This window comes from Myotis daubentonii, chromosome 3 (genome assembly GCF_963259705.1).
Source record: "Myotis daubentonii chromosome 3, mMyoDau2.1, whole genome shotgun sequence".
NCBI lineage: Eukaryota > Metazoa > Chordata > Mammalia > Chiroptera > Vespertilionidae > Myotis > Myotis daubentonii.
Genome location: NC_081842.1, coordinates 82,349,256 through 82,370,540, shown reverse-complemented (window position 1 = coordinate 82,370,540; position 21,285 = coordinate 82,349,256). Strand labels below are relative to the sequence as shown.

Below are 21,285 nucleotides of genomic sequence, written 5' to 3'. Positions count from 1 at the left end.
ATGTTTCTTAAGGCTTACTTCTTTCACGTTTATTATTTCAGAATGTTGACATACAATCTCTGAGGTGTAACCCAAGACCTGGAAAGGTAAGCATAAGTTTTTTTCTTTCTTTTTATTTTTTTATTTTGTATTGATTTTAGAGAGGAAGAGAGTGGGAGGGAGAGAGAGAAACATCGGTGATGAGAGAGAATCATTGATCAGCTGTTTCCTGCACGCCCCACACTGGGGATCAAGCCAGCAACCCGGGCTTATGCCTTGACAAGTTCATAGGTCAGTGCTCAACCACTGAGCCATGCCAGCTGGGCAGCATAAGATTCTTACATAGACTAATATATAATATGAAAAATATAGTTACTATTAGGCTTAAGGAGTTTTAAGTAAAGACTTTGAGCTGACTTAGAAAAGGATTATTTTATTTAAGGATTTAACATCTAAAGTCATGTCTACTTTATATACTCAGGATATTTTATTTTCTAGATTCTAGGACTTTTTACAATTTTAAATGCATTTTTAAAGTTAGTTATTGTGCCTGTTTTCTATATGTTGCAGATGGTTATCTATGATCTCCACGGAAGTAATTATAAACAAGAGGTCTACTGTAGTATTCTCGATGCTACATCATGGACCTTTCCAAATGGGGTACTGATAAGAGTTGTAAGAGGCTGGTAAGAGATCTCTTAAAATTTTATAGCATCCCCCCCCCCCGCTAAATTAAATGTTTGGTTGCCATTTATACTTTTGTATTTTTTTTATTAAAGTCACATTCCCTTTCCCCTCTTTTTTGACAGAATATTTTGAAGCATTATTAGTGTTTTATAACTTAGTTAGAGGCCCGATGCACGGATTCGTGCACCATTGGAGTCCCTCGGCCTGGCCTGCGGGGATCGAGCCAAAACCGGCTCTCCGACATCCCCCAATGGGTCTCAGATTGTGAGGACTCCCTCCGCTCTGGTTCCGGTTGCATCACCCAAAAACCACAGCTGCCAGTTCACCGCAGCTCTGCAGCTCCTGCGTTGAGCATCTGCCCCCTGGTGATCAGAGTGGGTCATGGCTACTGGTCAGAGCATCTGTCCCATGGTGGTCATTGTGCGTCATAGCTACCGGTTGAACAGTCGCTTAGCCTTTTATATACATAGATTGTTCTGTTTCCTGTGGCAGCAAATATAGGCTGTTCTTAGTGCTTAAAGCCAACAGTAAGTGGCAAGAGCTAATATATACAATATAACAATCAATACCATTGTGTAACTGCATTATTCACAGGACAGATTTGGCAAGTTGAGCTGAAGGCTTCAGTTGAATCAAGCATAGCTTTGAAAATGAGTTTGAAATTTGTGGGATGCTAAGAATGTGAAAGCCACATACTTAGTCATTTGTGCAGCTGACCTGCTCAAAACATGAAGGATTCTTTGTATGTTGTCAAAATGAGGGGGGAACCTCACTTGTTCTTATGGACATGTCGAGCCAGGACTTCTTTGCCCAGTATTTGAGTTACCCACTGGTCAGTAGTCATGCTGTAAGCATTAAGTAGTGTTGGCTTCATGTAGTAAAATGGGACACACGTCCTCTGTCAACCAGTGACAGGAAAATTAGAGTAGAAGTGGAATTTGGAATTGTTAAGCTACTGCTTTTATTATAAACTAGAGGCCGGGTGCACAAAAATTTGTGCACTCGGGGGGGAGGAGGGGTCCCTCAGCCCAGCTTGTGCCCTCTCGCAGTCTGGGACCCCTCGGGAGATAACGACCTGCTGGCTTAGGCCTGCTCCTGGGTGCCAGAGGGCAGGCCCAATCCCTAGGTGCAGCCCCTGGTCGGGCTCAGAGCAGGGCTGATTGGGGAGTTGGGGCGCCGCCCCCTGTCATGCACAGAGTAGGGTAGATCGGGAGGTTGCGATGCCACCCTCAGTCACGCTCAAGGTAGGGCCAATTGGGGGATTGGGGCACCGCCCCCTGTCACACTCAAGGCAGGGTCGATGGGGAGGTTGCGGCATCACCCCCACTCATGCACAGAGCTGGGCCAATCAGGGGGTTGGGGCGCTGCCCCCTGTCACGCACAGAGCAGGGCCCATCAGGGGGGTTGGGGCTCCGTACCCTGTCACGCACAGAGCAGGGCCCATCAGGGGGTTGGGGAGCTCCCCCCTGTCACACACAGAGCAGGGCCCATCAGGGGGTTGAGGAGCTCCCCCCGTCACTCACAGAATAGGGCCAATAGGGGAGTTGGGGCACTGCCCCCTGTCACATACAGAGCAGGGCGGATCAGGGGGTTGGGGCGCCGTCCTCTATCACCCACAGAGCAGGGCCGATCAGGGGGTTGGGGTGCCGCCACTGACACACTCAGGGCAGGGCCGATGGGGAGGTTATGGCTCTACCCCATCACACACAGAGTAGGGCCCGTGCAGTGGGGGTTGGGGCGCCGCCTTCTATCACCCACAGAGCAGGGCCGATCAGGGGGTTGGGGCGCCGCCACTCTCATACTCAGGACAGGGCCGATGGGGAGGTTATGGCTCTACCCCATCACACACAGAGCAGGGCCGGTCAGGGGGTTGGGGAGCTCCCCCTATCAGGCACAGAGCAGGGCTAATCAGGGGGTTGGGGCACCTTCCCCTGTCACGAACAGAGCAGGGCGGATAGGGAGGTTGTGGCCTCGTCCCCTGTCACACACAGAGCCGCAGGGTGATCAGGGGGTTTGGGCGCTGCGCCCTGTCACACTGATCCCGGTGCCGGGAGGCCTCGCGGCTCCGCTGATCCCGGTGCTGGGAGGCATATTACCCTTTTACTATATAGGATAGAGGCCTGGTGCACGGGTGGGGGCCGGCTGGTTTGCCCTGAAGGGTGTCCTGGATCAGGGTGGGGGTCCCCACTGGGGTGCCTGGCCAGCCTGGGTGAGGGGATGATGGCTGTTTGCAGCTGGTCACACCCCCTTCAGGGTGGGGGTCCCCACTGTGGTGCCTGGCCAGTCTGGGTGAGAGGCTGAGGGCTGTTTTCAGGCTGGCAGGTGACTAAAGCTCCCAGCCGCGCCTTTTTTTCTTTTTTTTTTTATTCTGGGCCAGGTTTAGCTTGGAGGCTTGGCTCCAGCTCTTAGGCCTCCGCTGCTGAAAGCAGGTTTCTGGCCTTTGTTTACTTTCTGTATTTGAAACAATGTTGCGATCCTGCTGGCTGAAGCCCGACGGACTAAAGCAGGTTTCTGGGGTTTTGTTTAGCTTCTATATTTGTAACATAGTTGCTTAGAGTTCCAGGTCAGAGGCCTGCAGTGGCAGGCGGGGAACGTTGGAGTCCTCCATCACTGAAGCAAGCAAGCCTCATGTTCACTTTAAGCTGCCTGGCTGCTGGCCGCCATCTTGGCTGGCAGTTAATTTGCATATTGCCCTGATTAGCCAATGGGAAGGGTAGTGGTCGTACGTTAATTACCATGTTTCTCTTTTATTAGATAGGATTTGTAACTTTGTGTGTACAACATCTATAAAGTGCATATATACATATAGGGGTAGGCATGGATTATAGTATTATTTCAGGAAGTATTACTTCCAAGTTTATTTTTTCTTACACTGTTTGTACTTAAACTAGCATATATATCATTTCAAAAATAGGATTTTATGCTAATAGTAGAAAATCACCCAGATTTAAAAATGCAAATAGATAAAACGGTCTATGACTTTTCTTTTGCTGTATGCTTCATTTCTTAGAAAATCAATTATAACTGATCATGCTTTTGTTTTTCAGCTGGATTTTATATGAGAAACCACATTTCCAAGGTCAGAAATGTGTGTTAGAAGAAGGAGAAAAGGTATTAAATCGTGACTGGATCCTTCAGAACAGAATGCATCCACAGAGAAACTTTGTATTGGGTTCTATCAAACGTGTTATAAAGGTAAGAGAACTGTTGATTTCTTCTATTTTTTATTTTGTTTTGTTGTCACGTAGTAAAGCTGTACTTTGGCCTAACAATGTTTAGAAATGGTTGCCATAATTTGTGCTAATTTCATTGATCTTTGTTATCTATAATAGTAAAAGCGTAATATGCAAATAAACCGAACAACCGAACAGCGGAATGACTGTCCAAATGACCTTCCAGATGACCGCACTATGACACCCACTAGCACCAGGCCAGCCAAGGCGGGTGCGATGTGATTGGTCGGGGGCCCGGCCATCGCTCCATGATCGCCCTACAAAGGGAGGCCCAGGCCACCGACCAGTGGGCTGCATCAATTGGGCGGGGCCTCCCTGTGCAGGGGCAATCCATTGAGGAGCCCGGCCGGGTGGGTGAGGCCTACCTCTTTGGAGTGATCAATTGTGGGGCTCTCAGACTGTGAGAGGGCACAGGCCAGGCTGAGGGACCGCCCCCCCCCCTGCCAAGTGCACAAATTTCGTGCACCGGGCCTCTAGTGTTAATTATAATATTTCATATTATACATATTAAGTGAATGCTAATTTAAAGTATTAATTGTAATCTGGGCCATAAAATCGTACATGATATTATATATATATACTAGAGGCCCAGTGCACAAATTCATGCATGGTTGGGGTCTCTTGGCCTAGCCAGTGATCGGGGCCAATCGGGGCGGGGGTGTGGGGACTGGACTGCTGGGCGGAGAGACCACAGGAAGTTGTCCGGCCGGGGGGAGGGACTGTGGGAGCACACTGACCACCACGGGGCAGCTCCTGCATTGAGCATCTGCCCCCTGGTGGTCAGTGCATGTCATAGCAACCAGCTGACTGGTCATTCGGTCGCTTAGGCTTTTATATAGTTTTTTTAATAGCAGTAGAAATATACCATCAGGCATCTTTAGGAAAATAATATTGATATTTCCAAATATCTTTTTTTTAGTACAGTGGGGCCTTGACTTACGAGTGTCCCGACTAACGAGTTTTTTGAGATATGAGCCATCTCTCGGCTGATTTTTTGCTTTGAGTTGCGAGCTAAAATTCGGGTTACAACCCAGCTTCAGATACCCCACCGCTAGTTGGTACAGCGAACGTCACAGTGAACGCCACAACAACATCAGCCCAGCATCACGTGTCTCACTTGTTCACTTTAAGATTTGACATACGAGTAATTTGAGTTACGAGCTCCGTCACAGAACAAATTAAACTTGTAAGTCAAGGCCCCACTGTATAGATTTTTTCTCCTTTGTGTAGTTCTGAGAGAGAGAGAGAGAGAGAGAGAGAGAGAGAGAGAGAGAGAAGGAGGAAGGAGGACGGAGGAAGGAAGGAGAGAAATAAAGGGAGTGTTAGGAAAAGGAAGGAATGGGGAGAGGAATAGAAGGTGCATTGCCTATTTTTAGTTTCTGTTTAGAAAATGTTATTTCATACTAAGATGAGAAGTCTTTCAGTATAAAACACATTTTGTGGGTAGCCCTGTGGTGGTTTGAGGAGTGAATTAGTGATAATGACAGATGTCAGATAAGGGGAGCAAGCTCCATGTTTCTTAAAGTTCCTTCAGCAGTAACATAGCACATGATTTAGTTTAATTATTCCTATGGTACTCAAAAGACTGTTTTTTTCAAATTATAGAGATTTCTTTTATATGCTTAAAACGAAAAATTATGATGATATGAATTGATGTTATTAAATTCTTGATAATTGTAGATAGCATACCAAAAAACTCATATTATCATAAAGGGGTGTCTGCATGTATTTCTACAAAACTATAACAAACCTGTGTCTACAAATATCTGTGTCTGCTTTTTGACCCAGTACTGTGATGGGTATTGGGAATAGAAAAACAAGTGAGATGCAGTCTCGTGCTTCAGGTTATTCAACGTCTAGGGAGAGACAGTGGAGCCACACGACCACATGATGTAAGAAGTTATCTGCAAGGCCCAAGGATGCACAAAGCAGAGACACCTGCCTGGAGGGGGTGGCACCAGATTGGAATCTTGAGAGAATAAACAGGAGTTGGGCAGCGGAGGAAACGCGAGGGAGTCCTGGCAGGGTGTTTTTGGTGCTGCAAGGAGATCAATGGTCTGGCATAAAGGACAGTGTTTCTCTATAGGGCTCGCTTAATTGGCTGACTCACTAGAAATTCCTTGAATGAATAATTAGTTTGTAGGTGGAATCGTCCAAGATTTAAATAACATGGTTTTGTGCCCTCCTTGTGAGTGTCAGGCACCATGCCAGGCCTAGTGAGGAAAGAAAGATGAATAAGATGTTGTAAGCAGCTACCTCCTAACCCACTCCACCCAATCAAACAATAATAAAATCAAACAAAAAAACAGTCTGTTAAGAATGTCTATAAAGCGGTATCTGCACATCTGTCATTTGCTTAGAATATATTATAAGAAAGAATAAGTCATGCTTGCATTTTTTCCTTCTTCCATTGTTTGTTCTTGGAATCTTATTTAAATTGCAGTGTTAGTGCCCACATACTTCGAACAGGCTAGCAACTTTCAGTGAGGAAGGAAAATAAAACTATTGAGCGTTGAATGGAAAAGGCATTAGCATTGTTCTAAGTATTTAACAAAGTAAGAATTGAGCATCAAACTGCTTCCTTTCTCCAACAGTGTCAAAATGCTGGTTATGGATAACTTTACTTTCATGGTGGCCATTCCAAATTCACCGAGGCCTACGCCAACTTATCTTGTTTCATCATCTTTTAGATGCTGTACTCGGACTAGTCAAAACTTTAATGTTCTTTAAAGATAATACTTCCAATAGTGTTTTTCACTTTGCTGTGAATAGATCAGGCTCCATCCATTATTGTGGAATCTGCTCTAACGTCATCTCTGCCCCAGTGAAAATAACTGGGGGTGGGATAGCAGCGCAGTGAGTCTTGAGTCAAGTGCTTTCTTTCCTCAAATAGAGGATATGAATATTGCAAATTATACTCTGTTTACCATGCATTTAATTTTTTTTAAGGAATGACATTTTTCTTATGGTCAGAAGTTACATAGGTTGTGTCCTCATTAATGAACCGAGAAGAGAGATGTTAGATCAGTGACTGAAGTATTTACGTGAGGTGGAGACAAGTAGATTTTCTTACTGTTCTTTTTTAAACTGCAATTCATTCCCACTCTTTTTCTATCCTGCAGCTTTGTCTCCCTTCCAACTAATTGCTTTAATAGTCTAAGCTGGCAAATTTCACCAAAATATATTTGTAAAGTAAATCATGGCTAGAAAAGTCTGGAAGGAAGCCATATAAATGTTTCTTTACTGAGAGTAAACTGTTTATTGTTGCTAGGCTACTGTAAAGCACCCTTCGGTCGCTAGTGTTTACTACCTTTGACCATCTAGAGTTATGCAAGTCTTGCAAAAGACTTTATTTCTTGAGTAGACACCATAAAGAAGCTAGAACTTAGTGAAAAATTTTTCAATCAACTGGAGAAAAAATATTGATCCTCTATTAAAGACAGTTGAGAGCTTAAGCGTTCTTATTTTTGTTTATTTTTTCATTTCTTTTAGCCATTGTCATGCATGTTCCATTATGCTGTTTCCTTCTGTGTTGTGGTGGACTTGAATGCCTCCTAGCCTTTTCCCTTTTAAAATGCACCACCCAAACATTGTTTGTACAACACAATGCAGAGGAAGCTTGTTTGTGTGAGACACTTAGTTCTATGCTCTGTTCCTGCCCCTCAGACCCCAGGGGAACATGAGTATGGCACAGTTCTGTTCCTAGAACTCTATTATTCACAGCAAACAAAAGAGCCTTGAAGATTGACAGGTGACTGTTCTGGACATTTCTGGCTGTTTTTGAAATGAAACTTTAGAAGGAAATAAATTTTTATACTTTAAAGAATGTTTTAGGTAATGGCTTTTTACTGTATTGCATTTTAGAACTAACTTTCTGAAAATAAAATGTATCAATTTGCTTGCTTTTACATAGGGAGAATCTACACTAATAAAAGAGAAAAATGGTAATTGGCGTACGAGCTACCCTTTTCATTGGCTAATCAGGGCTATATGCAAATTAACTGCCAACTAAGATTGGCAGTTAACTGCCAACAAGATGGCGGTTAATTTGCATATGTAGGCACAATGCAGGGAGGCGAAAGGGAAAGCAGGAAGAAGCCCCCTGCCACTGACAGTGATCGGAAACCCAGGGGGGAGCTAAGAGCTGGGGGGCAGGGCAAAGGCGGCCCTGGGGCCGCCTTTGCCCTGCCCCCCAGCCATGATCGGAGAATCAGGTGCCTTTTCCGCCCTGGCCAGTGATAGCAGGAAGTAGGGGTGGAGCCAGCGATGGGAGCTGGGCACTGTCAAAGGTGGCAGTCCCGGGAGCTAGGGGTCCCTTGCCTGGGCCTAAAGCGAAGCCCACCATCGCGGGGCTGCTTCAGCTGCGGGTCCCCGCTGCCCGGGCCGGATGCCTAGGCCAGAGGCGTCAGGCCTGGGCAAGGGGCCGATCCTGCGATTGGAGGGTGATGGGGGTCTACGCCTGAGGGCTCCCAGTATGTGAGAGGGGCAGGCTGGGCTGAGGGACACACCCCCCACACACACCCAGTGCACGAATTTCGTGCACCGGGCCCCTAGTTATTAATAATGATTAATAAGAGAACTCAGTTTGGAGAAAGGTTAAAAAATTAGAAATTTACAGTTTTAAAATTGCAAAATTGATTGTGATAAAAAATACAATTGTTCAGTCCAGTGTCACCTCTGATTGTTAACTGCATTTACCTATTTTATTAAAGTATAGTCATCATTTGAATTTCATGATGACCTAGATGAGAATTTTGCTGCTGAAACTTAAATCATAGAATAAAACACCCACGCCTACTGAGATAGACTGTGTGTTCAGAAAGAAGCACATCTGTACTTTCAGGAAGGGAAAATAATTGTGGTTTTGATTCCCTAAGAAAAGTTGAGGTCATTTTTTACTTAGAACTTGACTATTTAAAGACTAGAGGCCCGGTGCACAAAAATTTGTGCACTCGGAGGGGGTCCCTCAGCCCGGCCTGCGCCCATTTGCAGTCCAGGACCCCTTGGGGGATGTCCACCTGTCGACTTAGGCCTACTCTCCGGGAGATCAGGCCTAAGCTTGCAGTCAGACATCCTTCTGGCAGCCAGGGAACCCTCGGGGGATGTCCGACTAATGGCTTAGAACCCTAAGGGAGCTCTGATGAGGAAGCTGGGGTGACAGAGGAGCCATGCTGTCCCGCCCCACCACCCTGGGTTGGGTTGCACATGGGACGCCCCGGCGGGCCAGCGGATCGCTGCTACCCCAGGTCGGGTCGCACACGGGACGCCCGCCGCCCCGGGTTGCAGATAGCAGGCCTGGATGGTGGCAGGGCAGGCGGGATGGCGCTGTCCCGCCCTGCCTGCAGTATGCAAATTAGCCACCATCTTTGTTGGTGGTTAATTTGCATATCACACTGATTAGCCAATGGGAGGCGTAGCGAAGGTACAGTCAATTACCATGTTTCTCTGTTATTAGATAGGATTTTCATAAGAGTACAGAGGATTATCTCTGTAATTTCAATGGGGGAAACCTTTACAAAGCATAGCGAGGCCAGAGAGGGAGTGAAGCCGAAACCGGTTTGGCTCAGTGGATAGAGCGTCAGCCTGCGGACTGAAGGGTCCTAGGTTTGATTCCGGTCAAGGGCATGTACCTCGGTTGCAGGCACATCCCCAGTGGGAGATGTGCAGGAGGCGGCTGATCGATGTTTCTCTCTCATCGATATTTCTAACTCTTTATCTCTCTCCCTTCCTCTCTGTAAAAAATCAATAAAATATATTTTTTAAAAAAAGAAAAAAAAAAGAGGGAGTGAAGAGAGCATGGAGACCAGTATGACCGAAGAGTTATGGAGATTAGTATAGATTGCTAGGTTGGTACCATATTATAGAAATGGAAACCAATATAAATTTGATGTGCTTGGGTCTTGAGCCAAGGAGTGTCATGAGGAAAGTGGTGTTCTAACAACCCCAGCTGTATAAAGAGTGGCTGGTACTTGACTGGTGGTATAGGCCCATAATCGAAGTCTTGGCCTTGATGAAGGACTTTGAACATGGGAATAGATAAGATATAAACCCAAGTGAAATTTTAAGGAAGGCCTGACAGGGCATGGTGACAGTGGATGTGTGCCAGAATGTAGGTCAAATTTCCTAATGCCTTTCTTCTTCAAGTCAACTTGTACTAAAGAAAAGAAAATGCCACAAGTAGAAAAAGAGATTTCCTTTACCCTCATCTCTAATTCCTACCTCTTTTGTCAATGTAAATTAGATGACACACTGAGGGTGTAGTACCTCTCTGCTATTTATTTTTTAATGTTGCTCATGAGATCAGCTTTTACTTAACCTTTCCTCCCTGTGGCTCTGTTGTGCTTCTAAGAAGGAAGGCTTACAGGTGTTTGGCACTCAGATAGTTTGGTAACTCTGAGCATTGCTTCATGGAACAAGACTTCTAAAAACAAAGCAGAAAATATTGGAGTAATACTTTTTCAAACGCTAATATTTATAATTTTCATCATATCAGCATAACTTCTTAGAAAAATGTATTGGTTGCCAGATAGGAGGGGGTTGGGAAGATGGGTGAAAAAGTGAAGGGATTAGGAAGGACAAATTGGCAGTTACAGAATAGTCATGGGGATGTAAAGTACAGCATAGGGAATATAGTAAAAAATATTGTAATAACTATGTATGGTGCCAGGTGGCTTCTAGACTTATTGGGGGATCACTTCATAAATTATATAAATGTATATCCACTATGCTATACACTGAAACTAATATCAAATAATATTGAATGTAAACTAGTTGACAAATGTAAAAAATTTTTTTTTCAAGACGAAAAATTTATTTTAAAAAACTGGTATGGGGAAACAGTATTTCTTTTATGTTGCCCTATGAAGAAATTTAACTGAGCAATGAGAATAGTTGTAACTGAATGTCCAGGGTGCTGGAACACTGGACTGTGTGTTTCTTAGATGATTTCAAACCCATTTTTTTTTTCCAGGATTGCAGTATTCCAGAGATAGAACTTTGCCTGCAGTCTGACCCACCATGTTGTCCTGTCTGCATACAGCGAGCAGTCCCTAACTTAGAAGAGCTGGATATCCCCAAATACGTGTCTTTCACTGTGAAGTCGGGAGTGTATGTATCGTTTCTCTTTATTTCAGTGAGTGATGGCCACCAAAGTTAACTTTTTGTTTCATATTTCAGTAAGTGACACACATATTTCTGAAGTGTAAGTTCATTTCCTTTGTGCCCCTGGATACCTAAGAAAGACTGCTGCAGGGACGAAACAGGTTCTCTCTCATTGGCTCCTATTAAGTCTTTGCTGTATGGCTCACAGGAGCATATACGGTCTCACACACCACTCTCAATCAATCGATGCATCCATCTCTTTTTCTCCACCAAATTTTAGGACTTAGAAATAAAAGTGTGTCCCTGGACTAAAATTCTGCAGCCTGAACTATTTCTGGAGCGTCTCAGTGCTAGTAGTTGCTGAGTGCCTCTGCAGTGCCAGGGACATGGTGCCTTTTTGTTTATTACTCCTCTATGCCTTCAAGGCAGGTGGAGCTGTGCTCATGTTATAAATAAGGCAATTAAGGGGTTGGGCTTAGGCTTGGCATTTCTGATTCCAAAGGTATCTTCAGGCGTATGGGTCTGAGTTTAGTCTTAATTCAAAGATGCTGTGATGTCTGGTTCAACATGGATCTCTCTTGTTTCATTCACTGTTTTCATCTGCTTTGACGATGGTGCTGTAGAATTTTGGCGTCATTGTAGGACGTCTTTCTTCATCTTCCCCAACCATGGATTAGAACTCTTGGGCAGACCCAGGAATTAACCCTATCCATGAGCAATATCTGTAATTATCAAATTTAGGTGGAAGCTAGATGAGTCTTTGGGGAATCTTATTCACATACTGCTCCTAAGGCAGCCAGTAGAACTGATAACTGATTCTAAAAATGTAGGTCAAAGTTGTAAGATGCCTAGTGGAATCCCTACCTCTGATTGCTCCAGTTTTCAAAAGAATGGAACATGGTGGTATGGAATTGATATTTCACTTATATTCTGCTTGACTTGGAAGTATTGGAAATTTTTAATGCTTGGAAAACATATGATAGACTTATTACAGGATCGGTAATGTTTGAATGTAAGTACTTAATAGCATGTTAACTTGTTGTTTCTTGTTGGCACAGTCACTTTGAGTGAGTTTATTAGCATAATTCCATGATGGAATTTTGTTTTGTTTTTACATAGCCCTTTTAACTTTTACAGAACCAGACTAAGGTATTCCTGTTATACTTTAACCAGTCATTCCTTTCTTTCTAGTTGGCTTGCCTACCCAGATATTAATTTTAAGGGGCAAGCTACAATTTTGGAGGAAGGCCATGGACTCTTTGAGATTTCTGCAGCAGAAATGAAATCATTGCATCCACTTCAGATGGTAAGCAAATGTAAAAGGAAACGTTTTCCCAAATACCCGTGAATCCAAAATTAAATAGCTCTGATGATTGCTCATGCATGTCAGTCCTGAGAAATGAATGTGAATACTACTGAACTAACAAATTATGAATTCATTGTTTTTCTGTTTCTTTATATTGTAGAGAATATCCATGTGAGAAATTTTAATTTTTTCCCAGAAGACAAATGTCTAATTTATTTTGTGCTAAGTTTATAATAGTGCATGCAATTTCCTTATAAATGTTCTGTGAAATTTTTGACTAATAAAGTTTTGAATTTGCTTTTTTGTGCTTATTTTAAATTACTAATAAATTATACTCTTCAATTATAGTAATGCATGCTAAGCTCAGCATTAGTAGTAAATGGGCAATCTGTCACTGGTGGCTTTCTTAAAGATAAGTACCTTCAGTGTTTATTTTCTTGCAAACATTTTTAGTTGAGGTGCAAAGTGTTAATTAAATGTTACCTGTGTGATAAAGGCATATTTGGTGGTTTTGTGCCTTTTTTAAAAATTAAGAACAAACTAAGAAATTTTAAGAAATATTATAATGTGGGACAGCATTAGAAACAAGTAGATTATAGAATTAGGTTTTTTGTGAGAAGTAAGGTACTTTTTATGCTCTACAACAAGCATTTCAAACTCAGAGGCTAACATGGGCCAAATAAACAAGGCATGTGGCCCATAGGCCATGAGTTTGACATGCTTGCTCTACAACCTTGAAGCCAAAAAGACATTAAATATGCTAAGAAGTATTGACAGAACATGGAAGAGGAAGTGCTCTCTCTAATTTAAAAGCCCAAGCAATTGTAGAGAAGACTTTTAGTAATAACTGCTTTAGAAATCTCTTCTGCCAAATGAGGTTTTTAAATCTAACAATTCCACTCTTATTTTTGGACTTGGGATTAAATCTTTAATTACTTATGTGTGCTTAGGACTGAAGTTCTGTTTCCTTCCTTGTTGTTGTTGTAATCTGGAAAGTATAATATGTATGTTTTTTTAATCTCAGAGAGGAGGGGAGAGAGAGAGAGAGAAACATCATTGATGAGAGAGAATCACTGACTGGCTGCCTCCTGCACGCCCCACACTGGGGATTGAGCCCACAACCCAAGTATGTGCCCTGACTGGGAATCAAACCATGACATCCTGGTTCATAGGTCATTGCTCAACCACTGAGTCACACTGGCCAAGCTGGAAAGTATCTTTTAATATCTCCTGCCTCGACGAGGTGGCCGAGTGGTTAAGGCGATGGACTGCTAATATCTCCTGCCCCATCTACATTGATGTAGAGAAGTCTGGCTTGATTTTAACTATTATAGAGTTCTGTTCTTAAAATTTTAAATTTACCACAACTTAAATTTAACTGGTACATAATCTTCACTAATCAGATTTTTATATAACCTATATATGTATGTCACATAGTTACTTTAAAATGTTTTAAATGTTTACATATTTAACATTAAAATTTCTTATTATCTTAAGGGTGGACTAAAAGTGGAAATGCCCATGAACTTAAAGGTAAGTTTGGAACAGGCTGTTGTTGTAGGCTAAAAAAGATTGAGTATTAATTTTTTGTGTAATTTGAACTGTTAAAATTGAAAACAGTTACCCGAATATATGTTATCAATGCCCAGCTTGTGAATGTTGGGGTGGGGGGACGTGACTGCACGAAAGCCCAGGTCTGTATTGAAAACCCAGTCAAACCCAATAAGCACCTACTGACACGTGGAAAGGTGGTAAGTTTGATTTTTGTTTGAGGTGGGGTATAGGTCGCAGCTAGATATTCAGGTGGAGATACTTAGCAGGCATTTGGGATGATGCTCAAGGAGATCCAGGATGGTTAGAAGGTGTAGATAGCTCTGTCAGGTAGACAGCAGTTTTTAAATCATGAGTATTTAAAGGGAAGGATAGAAGCGATGAAAACTAGAGTGGTAGCGGTGCCATGATTAAGCACATCTGGGGAAAGAAAGGAAGAAATAGAATCATAAAATGTGTCTAAGGAGAGATCAGAAGATAAAAGTGCAGTGAGAAAAGCTGCCAACAGGCCTCTGTGTAATGAGGGCACGGCACCTCCAGGGGCAAGGGTGGGCAGCAATTGATCCATTCTTTCCTCCAAACAGACACACAGCCTCCAAACCTCCCATTTGGGGGCTTCCTAATTTGTGGAATTGACTACCATTCTCTCTAGATGGAGTCTTTTGGAACTCAGTATCTGAGTGTGTCTAAAACATTTTGGCTGTATGATGGAATCACACATATCTGAGTTTTAAAAAAATACTTATGCCTGGGTTCCACTCACAAAGGTACCGGTTTGTTCCTGGGTGTGGTCATATTTTGCAGAGCTTCCCCAGTGATTCTAACTTATAACCAAAGTTTCAAACCGGGGACCTAGTAGATGCAGAATTAGCTGGGACACACCCTGAGTAGCTCCTGTCTCAGTCTCCTTGCTTGCTGAATCAGAACTTCGGTGCAGCAGGCTGGGTCTGCCTTGGACATTGCAGTCTGACAGGTTGTAGAAGTGTATGAATGGAGTGGCTGTCATAGACAGCCACAGTTTTCAAGGTGCTAGATGTCAGTTATGGCTTACTCATCAAAGGATTATCGCTTCTTTCTTATTTTGGATGTGTTCGGCATATGTATTAAACCCAAATAAAATTTCATTACTTCCAATGCAGCAGCTGGTGAAGAATTAACAGTTAGAAAACTGCAGGAGCAGTGCTACATATTTACTTCAGTCTGTATAATTTTATCAGTTTTTTAAAAAAGAGCTACGCATAACCCATAGACAGGACAATAGGGTGGTAAAGGCTTTGAGGGGAAGGGAGGGCAATGGGGGATACAAAGGGGACATGTGTAAAACTTACAGCAATAGAGGTTTATGAAAAAGAAAATAATAATAAGAGCTATCACTTGCTGGTTTGCTGTGTTTGAGCACGGGATCTTAACTTGCCAAGGCCATGTGTTGCCAGTTGTGCACAGATGATGCCATTAGCCACAAATAGGACCAAGTGCTAGTATGTGGGTAGACTAGCGCTGTTATCACTTCCACATACTAAGGGCAGCTCATACTTGAGAATAAAGAGCATCAAAATGGTGGAAAAGAAATACTTGTACCAATCCAAATTTAAAGTAAGTGAAATGCTGCAAATTCATTTCCTTCTACACTTACCTCCTCCCCCGCTAATTTAAATCAACCATGGAGTAAAAATACTATAACTTTTTCAATCATTTTTTATTTTTAGGAAGTTTTCTACCTAGACTCAAGAATTTGCCTGTCTCTTTCTTCTCGTTAAATAGTAATGACCATAGAAGCAGCGTTATAAGAAACAGCATATGTTTTCTCAAATCCATAGATAATTTACTATTATGCCCTGGAACCTCAAGAGAGCTTTTATTTCTTACAGGGGACATTCCATAAGTATAAGGAAGGTTTGTATTAAATTCTAACCACAGGGATAAACTTAGAAAGATAATTCAAGAACCAGCTATAAGAGAGTTTTTCCTATGAGAGGGTCATAGGATTTGGATAACCAGAACAATGTGATCAGACTTGAGTATATTAATATAAGAGAAGTATACTATTAAGATATTTTATCATTGTGATGCTAAAGACTCATTTATGCCCTGTAACCGTCAGACACTGTGCTCTAGTGTAAGTATATATTAATGAAAAAACAGACCATGATCCTTATTCATGGTGTTGTCTTTAATGTGTATCTATTCTAAAATATGAGCATTTAAGTACTTTCCTTTCATATTTTTCAGGTTATTATTTATGAAAAACCTCACTTCCATGGACAGGCCAAAGAGTTTAGTGAACATATAGATTCTGTCCCTAATTTTTTAAAAAATGATGAGGACTTTCATGGAATTGGATCTATTCGTGTCATCGGTGGAGTGTGAGTGTCATATTTTCAATAGTTGATTTAGTCTGTTTATGAAGGTCAGTACAGAAAATGTGCTAAGCAAAGCAAAAACCACCTGCCTTAGTCTGAAGATATAAATTCCTTTGATAATATGGGAAATAAAAAAAATATTAGCTACTAGTAGCTTCCTGTGAACTCTTGGCGTTACAGATTTTGAGGTAGATTAAATAGAAAATAGTTTCCAAAACTTCAGCACTTAGTATTACTAATCACAATACATAAATAAGAATTGCAAATAAAATTATTTTCTTAAAGATTATGAACATGGATGAGAGCCCTAGTTTTTCTGTTTGTTTGTTTTAAATATTTTTATTGATTTCAGGGAGGAAGGGAAAGGGTGAGAAAGATTGAAACATCAATGATGAGAGAGAATCATTGATCAGCTGCCTCCTGCACGCCCCATACTGGGAATCGAGCCCACAACCCAGGCATATGCCCTGACCGGGAATCAAACCGTGACCTCCTGGTTCATAGGTCGACACTCAACCACTGAGCCACACTGGCCAGGCTTAAAGTATTTTTAGTGAATATTCTGTCCTATAGCTTCCTTACACACTCTGATCTCATAGGGTCAACACAACACAAAATAAAAAATTTCTTCTGTTGCTCTTAGTTGACTCTGTGCTGAGGACACTGACAGTGAGCCCTCCCCCATTAAGAAGTAGCCTGGTTGTCTGTTTCAAAGTAAGGCATTTTGATATTGTTAACCTGTGGCCCTGAACTGCATTTGGAAGCCCCCAAAGAACTCCTAAGTATAAACCCATTGTAGCCATCACTGTGCTAACTCAGTCTGAGTCAGCAGTTACTGGGGCAGGAGCCCCAGGAAATCTGTGGCCCGACTGGGCAGTGCCTTCTGTATTTGTGTCCTGGCAGGTAAAACCAGGGAGAAGCAGCTCTCATAGCTTATTCTCCATTGTCAACCCAGTACTGATCCCTCCAGGTACTTTCTGTTCGTCTCTCTGTTGATATGTTGGTCTATTTCAGGGGTGGGCAAACTTTTTGACTCGAGGGCCACAATGGGTTCTTAAACTGGACCGGAGGGCGGAACAAAAGCATGGATGGAGTGTTTGTGTGAACTAATATAAATTCAAAGTAAACATCATTACATAAAAGGGGTGACGGTCTTTTTTTTTTTTTAGTTTTATTCATTTCAAATGGGCCGGATCCGGCCCACGGGCCGTAGTTTGTCCACGGCTGGTCTATTTGGAATGTTGGTTCTTTTTTTCTTTTTTTTTTTTTTTTTGGTTCATTTTAATTTAAGCCTTGGTACCTCTTGATACTTGTGCTAACATTGTATAACTTATTCAGGATACTCTAGCAAAAGATGCTATTAAAATACTTTATTCATGGCCGTAACCCGTTTGGCTCAGTGGATAGAGCGTTGGCCTGCGGACTGGGGGGTCCCGGGTTCGATTCCGGTCAAGGGCACGTGCCTTGGTTGCGGGCGCGTCCCCAGTGGGAGGTGTGCAGGAGGCAGCTGATCGATGTTTCTCTCTCGCCGATGTTTCTAGCTCTCTATCCTCTCCCTTCCTCTCTGTAAAAAATCAATAAAATATATATATTTAAAAAAAATACTTTATTCATAGAAACTAAATGACATATAAGATCACTCAGGCATCTACATTTTAGAGACTTAGAATTTGCTATTTCCAGCAAAAAAATCAAGCGGTGGCCATACCAACCAAATTGGAATTATGAGAGACTATGCAATATGCTAGATAGGTGGGTCATATCCATAATTAGTCTGACATTTTGGTAATCATCTCTTTTTTTGTTTTGGTAAATATAGTTTTATAAAAAATACATTTGTTTTCTTTCAATTTTATTTTGTAATTATTTTTGAATTTTAAATTTTTATTAGGGGATTGAAGAACAAATATGCCTTGGACAAACACATTTCTATTGTGGTTGTATTTATTTGCGGTGTCCTCTGATTTGTGAACACACATGCTTCTTGTTAATCCTTTGCTAAATATTTTTGCCTTTTCTTCCCTCTGGGATCCAAATATTTTTCCCATTAACTAGATTGTGATTGTCATTGTTCTTTCCTATAATTATTTTATAAAAATCTCAAAATATTATGGTTTATAATACAACGTACATACTATCATTTTTATATGGCAACTGCAGAGAAAAATGTGATGTCCCCATTGAGAGATAAACAGCTAACTTCATTATTTTTTTTTGTGTTTCTACCATTTTTCTCTTTTGTCAGCTGTTTATATGTGGTATATGAGGGATCTTCGTCATCTCTCTCCCATCTTGAGGGATCTGGGGAAAGTGAGGTTGATGTTTCTTAATTTTTCTCAGATAACATCTACATTTTAATATCTCAGATGGATATATACATTGAATCTTAATCAAATCTATTCGGAAAAACTGGGCAGAAGATTTTCAACTGTCATATGAAAATTTACTGATCTCTTCTTTAATATTCTTTAATATTTTCATAGGCAACCCACCTAGAAATACAGAGGACACCAACTGAGCCATTCTCTGTTGGTCCTCTGTACCTTTTATTATTTGTCCCATTCAAATGCATTAAAAGCTTGCTTTGAGTAGCCTCATTTATATAAAAGAAAGCTTAGAATTTGAAAGTTCTTATAAGATTTATTTTCACATAATAGCTTAAGAATAAAGTAATGCTAGTTTCTGTACACATTACAAATATATTAAGATGTATAAGACATGTTTATTCCGACTCATGTGCCCCCCTTCCCCTGCTGTACGCACACCTGCAGCACAAAGTGAGGAAGGATTCATGATTGCTGAGCAGCTACTGCAGTTTTGCACCCTATGGAAACCTGTGGAATATTTTTTATATCTTCACAACTATAGTAGAGGTGGAGAAAGGAAACAAACAGTAGCCTTACCAGGCTTCAGTTTGTCAAACTCCAGAATTCAGAAGTCCCCAACCGAGGAGCCCAAACTAGTCACCCTTGGCATGTGCCAGGGGACCGGGTCCCACTCTGGTTGCACAGTGTGGCCGAAGGGAGGGCTTAAGCGCGTCAACACACACTGTGACCCGTCTTTGCCCACACTGCGTTAGCTACGCCGGTTACTCCGTAAAATGCAAGTTTCACGGAGGAGCTTAATGCCTAATGGTGATTATCAGTGCTCTAGTGACAGTTGTAGATTAGAAGTCAAGAAGCCTGGGTCCCTGAAACGTACTGATAAAATGGAGGGAGCAGCACTTCCCACCATGAACATCTACAGAAGTCTCTGCATGCACGAAGGCCACCAAGGCTAATACCAGCTCGGTCGCACTTCCCAGTTTCTCTTTGCCAAACCCCCGTGTGATGTGTTCTAGAGCTGAAGCCTGGTGAGAGGCTCCTTTGATCTAAACCTAAATGCATGTGTAATATAGTAATCATGCTGTCATTCCAGAGGGCTTCATCAGTACAACAGGAGTGACTATCTTTGCATCTCAGTGTGGGTTTGTAACTTGTCTCATTGCCTATTTGTGCTTTCCATTATTTTTTACTTGGTAAACTGTTCTTCAACCATTTTGAGATGTGGTATCAGGCCACACCACATGCATTAATGAGCACTGCTTTGTTGTAATTCTGCAACAGTTGACCTTTTGGTGGGAGAGACTGCAAACTATAAAAATTATTGATCCATGGAGTGTATACCATTTGTCTTTGTAAATGGTAACAAACCAAATATGTTGCTTTTTAAAACACTGTGATGTGCAACGGGGTGCTTTATCATGATTTTTTTCCTTGCGTTCTTGATTACAGTTTTACGAATGAATGGCTCAGTTGGTGTCCTCTGTATTTCTAGGTGGGTTGCCTATGAAAAAGAACATTTTAAAGGCCAACAATTCTTGCTTGAAGAAGGAGATTTTGAAGACAGAAATGCTTATGGGGCATTGAGCGGCCCCATCTTGTCTTTCCGGTACTTACAAGCTGTGAGTTAGCTCCCAAATTCTTAATTTCTCTCTTTATTTTTCTGTAAAAGTTGGACATGACCTCTGATACAACATGAGGTTTTAACATCTTTCTAAAACCTGAGGGCACTAAACTGAACTGCTTATGTGACGTGCCTGTTTTTTGTTTGTTTGTTTTTTAATTGAATTTATTGGGGTGACATTGGTTAATAAAATTATAGGTACAATTCTATAATACATCTGTTTATTGTGTGTTCACCACTCCAGGTCAAGTCTCCTTCCATCACCATTTATCCCTTTACCTTCTTCTACCTCCCCCACTTGCCTGTTTTTCTAACTGCCATGATTATTTCAGAATACTTGTATTTACTTTTCACCTATTGATTCCACATTTTTGAGCACCTGCTTTGGTAGCTGTATTGTGCCAGGTGCTGGAGATACAGTGGCCAGAGACTCAGCCCTGCACTCAGAGAGCAGGCAGTCTGATAGGGAAACGACACTTACAGCAGTGTTTGATGTTGTTTGACGGTGATTGGCTTGAGCACAGAGTACTGAGGGTACTCAGAAAAAGGTCAGCTACTCCTATTGGAAGTGAGAGGAAGTGAAGAGGACAGCTGAGCTGAAATTTCAAGTTCAGGAGTTACCAGGTGAAGAAATTCAGGACAGGGTGAAGGGGAAAGGTAGGTGCTGTTTCAGTAAGAGAGGCAAGGATGTAAGCCAGTGGTTCTCAGTTTGGGGTGATTTTACCCTCTAGGGGCCATTGGCAGTGTCTGGAGAAATTTAGTATTGTCGTGATTGGAGGCGGGGGCATGCTACTGACATTTAGTGGGTAAAAGCCAGGGATACTGCTGAACACCTACAATTCAAAGGGCAACCCCCCTTACCCCACCTCCTACCCCCAGCAAAGAAGGAATCTTCTGACCTAAAATGTTAATAGTGCTGAGGTTGAGAAACTGCCATATTAAGTAATTGGGGGGGGGGGGGTAGGGAATGCAGGTAAGTTGGGGTATTAGGGAGAACTTTGGGAAGATGAGTCCAGAGGCAGATAATGCAGGGCCTCATATGCCATGTTGAAGAGTTCAGTTTTTTTTCTTAACTTGATAATGAGCCACTGATGAATTTTAGACCTAGCGAGTATGATTAGAT

General features: G+C 42.1%; 1 protein-coding gene across 3 annotated transcripts in view; it reads left to right on the top strand.

Annotated features, from left to right (window-relative positions):
• Positions 1-21,285, top strand: part of CRYBG3 (crystallin beta-gamma domain containing 3) — a 128,955-nt gene that overhangs the window by 58,058 nt on the left and 49,612 nt on the right. For all 3 annotated transcript variants that reach the window (XM_059688035.1, XM_059688034.1, XM_059688036.1), the window contains 8 exons: positions 42-86; positions 550-665; positions 3,714-3,861; positions 10,870-11,006; positions 12,192-12,306; positions 13,804-13,839; positions 16,087-16,220; positions 20,034-20,160. In XM_059688035.1, the coding sequence (XP_059544018.1) occupies positions 42-86; positions 550-665; positions 3,714-3,861; positions 10,870-11,006; positions 12,192-12,306; positions 13,804-13,839; positions 16,087-16,220; positions 20,034-20,160 (858 nt within the window). The remainder of the gene's footprint in view (positions 1-41; positions 87-549; positions 666-3,713; positions 3,862-10,869; positions 11,007-12,191; positions 12,307-13,803; positions 13,840-16,086; positions 16,221-20,033; positions 20,161-21,285) is intronic.